This window comes from Terrapene carolina, unplaced genomic scaffold (assembly GCF_002925995.2).
Source record: "Terrapene carolina triunguis isolate 2854851 unplaced genomic scaffold, T_m_triunguis-2.0 Scaffold951, whole genome shotgun sequence".
NCBI lineage: Eukaryota > Metazoa > Chordata > Testudines > Emydidae > Terrapene > Terrapene triunguis.
In genome coordinates, this window is record NW_020665302.1 from 27,510 (window position 1) to 35,247 (window position 7,738).

At 53.7% G+C, this 7,738-nt stretch overlaps 1 protein-coding gene across 3 annotated transcripts in view; it reads left to right on the forward strand.

The window, feature by feature from the left end:
- Window positions 1-6,555, forward strand: part of THOC5 (THO complex 5) — a 30,122-nt gene extending 23,567 nt beyond the window's left edge. For all 3 annotated transcript variants that reach the window (XM_026661220.2, XM_026661219.2, XM_026661221.2), the window contains exons 17-20: window positions 103-190; window positions 899-1,014; window positions 4,445-4,635; window positions 6,303-6,555. In XM_026661220.2, coding sequence (XP_026517005.1) covers window positions 103-190; window positions 899-1,014; window positions 4,445-4,635; window positions 6,303-6,366 — 459 coding nt within the window. In that variant the 3' untranslated portion in view covers window positions 6,367-6,555. The remainder of the gene's footprint in view (window positions 1-102; window positions 191-898; window positions 1,015-4,444; window positions 4,636-6,302) is intronic.
- The last annotated feature ends 1,183 nt before the right edge of the window (window positions 6,556-7,738 follow it).

The window sequence follows — 7,738 nt, forward strand, 5'->3', positions numbered from 1 at the left end:
AAGCAAATCCGTAACCCTGCACTTTCCTGGCCTCGGTGCCCACGCTGCAGATCTGAGCACACAGCTTTGTTTATCCCCCTTCCCGGGCATCTCCCCCTGCAGGAGCTGTCCTACACCAAAGACGTCGTGGAGGCTGGCTTGGCTGAAGACACTCACCTCTATTATACGGCGCTGGTAGAGAGAGGGACAGGTGGGTGCGTTTCCCTTCCTTTAGTCTCAGGCTCCAGGGCGTGCTGCGTGTGGCTTCCCTTGTTCCCTCTGACATCCCACTCAGAAGCAGCCAGTGGGACATGCACCCCTCAAGCCTGAGGAGGGGTTAGCACATGTTGATGGTCCTTGAAAGGCTGAGATGTCACAAGCAGGTGTCAGCAGCAGAAGCTGTTGGGACAGTTAGATCAGTGGGTCTCAAACTTTGTGGACAGCTGTGCCCTTTCACTAGACAGTGGCCCCGGGGGGATCTGCCGTTGTTCCTCCCCCAATAAGTGACTGGTGTGGGCTCTTCTAGACTTTGACTTCGGCCAGCGCACAGCTTCAGTCTGCCATCTGCCCTCCTCCCTTGCTCGGCCGGCACCCTGGGTCCTCCCTGGAATGCTGGGAGGCATAACCATGTCTGGAAGCTACGCTGGCTTTCTTTCCATCATTGCCTCCCTGACAGGCACCGATGTAGTTCTCCAGAATGCTCTGGCTCTGTCACTGAGTGGCTGATTGGGGGAGACAGAGTCCTCCCAGGCCATCAACCTAGATTCCGAAAAGCAGATCCAGTGTGCTGGAAACAAGCCGAACTGGATGGGAGCTGCCCATTGGCTTGAAAGCTGTGCCAAGGCCATGTGCATCCCTGAGGGGTGGGGAGGTTCAGGGGTCATGTGTAATCCTAGATCTCTTCCTTTGCACGTCTCAGCCAAACTCCAGGCAGCTGTCGTGCTGAATCCAGGCTACTCTTCCATGCCACCCATCTTTAACCTGTGTCTGAACTGGAAAGGGGAGAAAACCAATAGCAACGATGACAACATTCGGGTAAACTGGAGGGGAGAGGGGTCAGATCTAATGTGGTTTGGAAGTGCCAGAGCCACTGCTGGGTGATGCCAGTCACTGGCCTGTTGGAAGGAGTAAATCAGCAGGCACGCAGAGGCTGGGGGGTGAATGGGCCGTGGAGTCTGAACTCCCCTCTTGCTTTTTGGGAGGTAGCCTAGCATCTTGGTAGCAACTGTACCGGGCCTGCTGAGGGGGGATGGGGGAGGACGGAGAGATCTTGGGTTTCCGGGGGGTGTCGAGCCAGCCCCTTCACCATAAAGCAAGGTTCCTGCAGCAGATGGGGGGGGTCCCTGGAGGAGACACTTCGCAAGCAGGCTGGCTAACCTAGTGAGGAGGGCTTTAAACTAGGTTCACTGGGGGAAGGAGACCAAAGCCCTGAGATAAGTGGGATACCAGGAGGAAGCACGAGCAGGAGAGCGCGAGAGGGGAGGACTCCTGCCTCATACTGAGAAAGCAGGACGATCAGCGAGTTATCTTAAGTGCCTATACACAAATGCAAGAAGCCTGGGGAAAAAAGCAGGGAGAACTGGAAGTCCTGGCACAGTCAAGGAATTATGATGCGATTGGAATAACAGAGACCTGGTGGGATAAATCACATGACTGGAGTACTGTCATGGATGGATATAAACTGTTCAGGAAGGACAGACAGGGCAGAAAAGGTGGGGGAGTTGCATTGTATGTAAGAGAGCAGTATGACTGCTCAGAACTCCAGTATGAAACTGCAGAAAAACCTGAGAGTCTCTAGATTAAGTTTAGAAGTGTGAGCAACAAGGGTGATGTCGTGGTGTGAGTCTGCTATAGATCACCAGACCAGGGGGATGAGATGAATGAGGCTTTCTTCCAGCAACTAACAGAAGTTGCTAGATCGCAGGCCCTGGTTCTCATGGGGACTTTAATCACCCTGATATCTGCTGGGAGAGCAATACAGCAGTGCACAGACAATGCAGGAAGTTTTTGGAAAGTGTAGGGGACAATTTCCTGGTGCAAGTGCTGGAGGAACCAACTAGGGGCAGAGCTCTTCTTGACCTGCTGCTCACAAATAGGGAAGAATTAGTAGGGGAAGCAAAAGTGGATGGGAACGTGGGAGGCAGTGACCATGAGATGGTCGAGTTCAGGATCCTGACACAAGGAAGAAAGGAGAGCAGCAGTCTATGGACCCTGGACTTCAGAAAAGCAGACTTTGACTCCCTCAGGGAACTGATGGGCAGGAGCCCCTGGGAGAATAACATGAAGGGCAAAGGGGTCCAGGAGAGCTGGCTGTATTCTAAAGAATCCTTATTGCGGTTGCAGGAACAAACCATCCCGATGTGTAGAAAGAATAGTAAATATGGCAGGCGACCAGCTTGGCTTAACAGTGAAATCCTTGCTGATCTTAAACACAAAAAAGAAGCTTACAAGAAGTGGAAGCTTGGACAAATGACCAGGGAGGAGTATAAAAATATCTCTCAGGCATGCAGGAGTGAAATCAGGAAGGCCAAATCGCACTTGGAGTTGCAGCTAACAAGAGATGTTAAGAGTAACAAGAAGGGTTTCTTCAGGTGTATTAGCAACAAGAAGAAAGTCAAGGAAAGTGTGGGCCCCTTACTGAATGAGGGAGGCAACCTAGTGACTGAGGATGTGGAAAAAGCTAATGTACTCAATGCTTTTTTTTTTTTTTTTTGCCTCTGTCTTCACGAACAAGGTCAGCTCCCAGACTACTGTGCTGCCCAGTGCAGTAATGGGGAGGAGGTGACCAGCCCTCTGTGGAGAAAGAAGTGGTTTGGGACTATTTAGAAAAGCTGGACGAGCACAGGTCCATGGGGCTGGATGCGCTGCATCCGAGGGTGCTAAAGGAGTTGGCGGATGTGATTGCAGAACCATTGGCCATTATCTTTGAAAACTCATGGCAATCGGGGGAGATACCGGATGACTGAAAAAGGCTAATATAGTGCCCATCTTTAAAAAAGGGAAAGAGGAGGATCCGGGGAACTACAGGCCAGTCAGCCTCACCTCAGTCCCTGGAAAAATCATGGAGCAGGTCCTCAAGGAATCCATTCTGAAGCACTTAGAGGAGAGGAAAGTGATCAGGAACAGTCAGCATGGATTCACCAAGGGCAAGTCATGCTTGACTAACCTAATTGCCTTCTATGAGGAGATAATTGGGTCTGTGGATGAGGGGAAAGCAGTGGATGTGTTATTCCTTGACTTTAGCAAAGCTTTTGATACGGTCTCCCACAGTATTCTTGCCATCAACTTAAAGAAGTATGGGCTGGATGAATGGACTATAAGGTGGATAGAAAGCTGGCTAGATCATCTGGCTCAACGAGTAGTGATCAATGGCTCCATGTCTAGTTGGCAGCCGGTATCAAGCAGAGTGCCCCAAGGGCCGGTCCTGGGGCCGGTTTTGTTCAGTATCTTCATTAATGATCTGGAGGATGGCGTGGACTGCACCCTCAGCAAGTTTGCAGATGACACTAAACTGGGAGGAGTGATAGATACGCAGGAGGGTAGGGATAGGATACAGAGGGACCTAGACAAATTAGAGTGCCAAAAGAAATCTGATGAGGTTCAACAAGGACAAGTGCAGAGTTCTACACTTAGGACGGAAGAATCCCATGCACTGCTACAGACGAGGGACCGAGTGGTTAGGCAGCAGTTCTGCAAGAAAGGACCTAGGGGTTACAGTGGACGAGAAGCTGGATATGAGTCAACAGTGTGCCCTTGTTGCCAAGAAGGCTAACAGCATTTTGGGCTGTATAAGTAGGAGCATTGGCAGCAGATCGAGGGACGTGATCATTCCCCTCTATTCGGCATTGGTGAGGCCTCATCTGGAGTACTGTGTCCAGTTTTGGACCCCACACTACAAGAAGGATGTGGAAAAATTGGAAAGAGTCCAGCGGAGGGCAAAAAAATTATTAGGGGGCTGGAGCACATGACTTACGAGGAGAGGCTGAGGGAACTGGGATTATTTAGTCTGCAGAAGAGAAGAATGAGGGGGGATTTGATAGCTGCTTTCAACTACCTGAAGGGGAGTTCCAAAGAGGATGGATCTAGACTGTTCTCAGTGGTACCAGATGACAGAACAAGGAGTAATGGTCTCAAGTTGCAGTGGGGGAGGTTTAGGTTGGATATTAGGAAACACTATGTCACTAGGAGGGTGGTGAAGCACTGGAATGGGTTACCTAGGGAGGTGGTGGAATCTCCTTCCTTAGAGTTTTTTAAGGTCAGGCTTGACAAAGCCCTGGCTGGGATGATTTAGTTGGGGATTGGTCCTGCTTTGAGCAGGGGGTTGGACTAGATGACCTCCTGAGGTCCCTTCCAACCCTGAGATTCTATGATTCTGTGACTGTCCATAGCGTAGGAAGGGAAAGTAACGAGTGATCAGCTGGCCAGAGTTCCCCATGAGACTGATCCCATCCCCCGGCTCTTGCAGGCAATGGAGAGCGAGGTCAACGTGTGCTACAAGGAGCTGTGCGGGCCAAAGCCTGGCTACCAGCTCCTGACCAATCAGCTGCAGCGCTTGTGCGTCGTGCTGGACGTCTACCTGGAAACAGAGTCCCACGACACCAGCGTGGAAGGGCCCAAGGAGTTCCCCCAGGAGAAGATGTGCCTGCGTCTTGTCAGGTGAGGGTGCAGCCCGCTGCCAGGAGGCCTTGGGGAGCGGGCAGAGGCCTGCGCTGGAGCCAATGCCGACACACACAGGGACCATACGTAGCTCTCTGGCCAGCAAGACTCCATGTGGGGGACACGCCAGGGAGGTAAACAGTTAATGTGAAGTGAATCAGACGCCGTCTAATGAGGTAGTTTCTAGAGCTGCACTGTCTGCACTGTTACCTGGAGCGTGCAGCTCTGCAGATCACTCCCTCCCACCTTACACTTGAAACCAGCTGAGCATCACTCGGAGCATCTCGTTTGCTGCCTGCAGAGATCTCTCTCCCCCACCCCCATGAGCAGGCGGTTCCTCCTGCCCTTGGCTTCTCTCTGCTGCGGCTGGCCTGTAGAACACTTCCACCCAGGAGCGAGCCTGGGCTGCTCCGAGATCAGCCAATGCCATTTACTCCCTGTTTTCCAGGCCTTGATCTTTGTGGCTGATTTTACTCCTCCCCGCCACCCCCTCGACTGATCTGCTCCAAGCAGGCCCTTGATTGAATCCTGCACCCGAGCTGTCGAGATCCTGGGCGGAGCCATTCAGTGTGGTGCCCTGTGAGCTGAGGCTCTTGTTTCTCTAGTAGCTGCCCCTGGCTCTTTGCCATGGCGTGGCATAGATGGCAGCTGCTCCTTGCCAAGAAGTCTGTCCTGGGCTCATCCACACCTGCTGGTCTGGCCCTTAACCATGAGTGACTGACCTTTAAATGGTGCATCCCCATGGTCTGTCCTGCCCCTAGGTAGAAGCTCCTCCTCCACCCCCCAGAAATGGGCTCTCAGGAGCATCCCCCTGGTCGGGGGTCTCCTGCTGAACCCACCACACACACCTCATTCTAACAAGCAGGTTCTCCTGCTCTGGCACGTGCCTCTCACCATTTTATCCCTTTCTCCGAGCACTGGACTAATGCGCACCAATCACCCCAGTCCATACTCAGCCAAAGAACAGTCGCTGGGCAAGCTTCCCCCAAATAGTACGGCCGTTCCAGTCCGAGCATCCTCCCAATCTCTCTCCCACTGCACCATGAGCCTGCCCTGCAGATCCCTGGCCAACTTGAGCAGCTACTTACTGCTTTTGAGCCTAATTGTCCTGGCAGTTTTACACGGGGCAAATGGCTCTTGGAATGAGACTGTGAAGCTCCCTGCAGGAGACACTCCGAATGAGGCTCAGCCCGAAGGCTCCTGGTTTGTTTCCTCTGCACCCACACTTGAGAGATCCCCCTCATTAAAAGGTCTTGTGCAGGGGTTCTCAACCAGGGGTCCGGGGCCCTCTAGGGGGTGGTGAGCAGGTTTCAGGGGGTCTGCCCAGCAGGGCCAGCGTTAGACTCGCTGGGGCCCAGGGCAGACAGTCGAAGTCCCACTGCATGGGGCTGAAGCCCAGGGCCCTGAGCCCCGCCACTCGGGTCTGAAGCCAAAGCCTGAGTAACTTAGCTTCGCGGGGACCCGTGTAGCATGGGGCCCCAGGCAATTGCCCTGCTTGCTAACCCTTAATGCCAGCCCTGGCTTTTAGATGCAGAAAACCAGTTGTGGCACAGGTGGGTTGTGGAGTTTTTATAGCATGTTGGGGGGCCTCAGAAAGAAAAAGGTTGGAACCCCTGGTCTAGTGTATACTGCAGCCTCACCTCCCGCTCTTTCATCTCCTCTTGCAGGGGGCCCAACCGGATGAAGCCATTCAAGTACAACCATCCTCAGGGGTTCTTCAGTCACCGCTGACCCCATCACCAGGATTGTCCTGCCTCCAGCCACTGAACTCCCGCAGCACCTGAATCTCCATGTGACTGTTGTTCTCAGCTGGTTGGGGGTCAACCACATCCCCCAGCAACCTCCCCTGCCCCTCCATGCAGCGCTCCGATTCCACCGTTGCTTCCCAGGGGTGTTTGAAAGTATTAAATTCTAGATGAAGAAAAATCCATGTCTGGTCAGTGTGTGAGTGCCAGCTGCACCTTGGTGGGTGGGTCTGGCCACGGCCCGGCTGAGGGCAGCGGCTGGATCATTGCTAGCGATGCCTATTAGGGAGCTATGCTCACAGCTTCTCTAAAGGGTCCCGGGGGGATGTCCCAGGGGCGTGGCTCAGCGAATAGCCCATAAAGAGTGGCAGCTCCCAGGCTTCTGCGCTAGGGACACAGACATGATGGAGGAGTTGTCATTGGACTGTCATTCCCTTCTCGTTCTCTGTGCCCATGCGGGCCTTTTCAGCCGCTTGCCCCTCTGTCCTGCCCTTCTGCTGGGCCCAAGAAAGGACTTCGATCACCCCTGCACCAGCACTTCCATGCCTTGAAGAAGCTCTTTTGATCAGGGATGGAAAATCCTATCCCAGCTCCTGTGGGAGGAGCTTCGGCTCCTTTGACTCCAGAGCCACTTCCCTTGTTTGCCGTGAGCCCCTGGCCATGGCAAGTGGAATGGGTGTATGTGTTAGCCCACAGCTGCAGGAGTGTGGCTAGGTTAGAGGAGGTGGCATGTCTGCAGCTAGCTCGGGGTTTGCTCTGAAACCTGACAGCAAATCTGCTGTCTCAGAAGTGGGGCTCCTGGTATTCGCTGCCCCTTGCTTGGCTCTGTCGATTCTGCCCCTCTTGAAATGCCACTGATTTCCCCCCAGCCTGTCTCGACTGCTGCTCTGTTCTTCCCAGCTCCCCCTCCCCACTGTGTGCTGAATAGGATTGAGACCGAGGATAAAAATAGCCCCTTAATGGAGCCTGGACTCTCGCCCTCCTTTGCTGGCAGCACGCCAGCTGACTAGACAGAAAAAGCACTTCTCGCCAACTGGGAAATGGATTTGGGGAAGGGAGGGTGAACTTGCTCCTGCCTGCCACTGATGGCCCTGCGTTTAATCACCTGCAAAGCGAGGCACCGGGACTCTGCACAGGTGGGCTAATCCCACTCTAGGCTCAGCTCTGCTCTCCTCCAAAGCAGCCCATGGAGTCCCATGCTGCTTGCTGTGCTGAGGGCCTCTGCCATGTTCCCACTCGGATCCCGTCTGCACTGCATAGATGTTCGAGATCCCCTGGTGCTGCCTATTTCCCTTATGTCCTTGGCCAGATGTACATCCTCTCCCCACCCTCCTGGCTCTGTGTCTTGGGGCTGACCC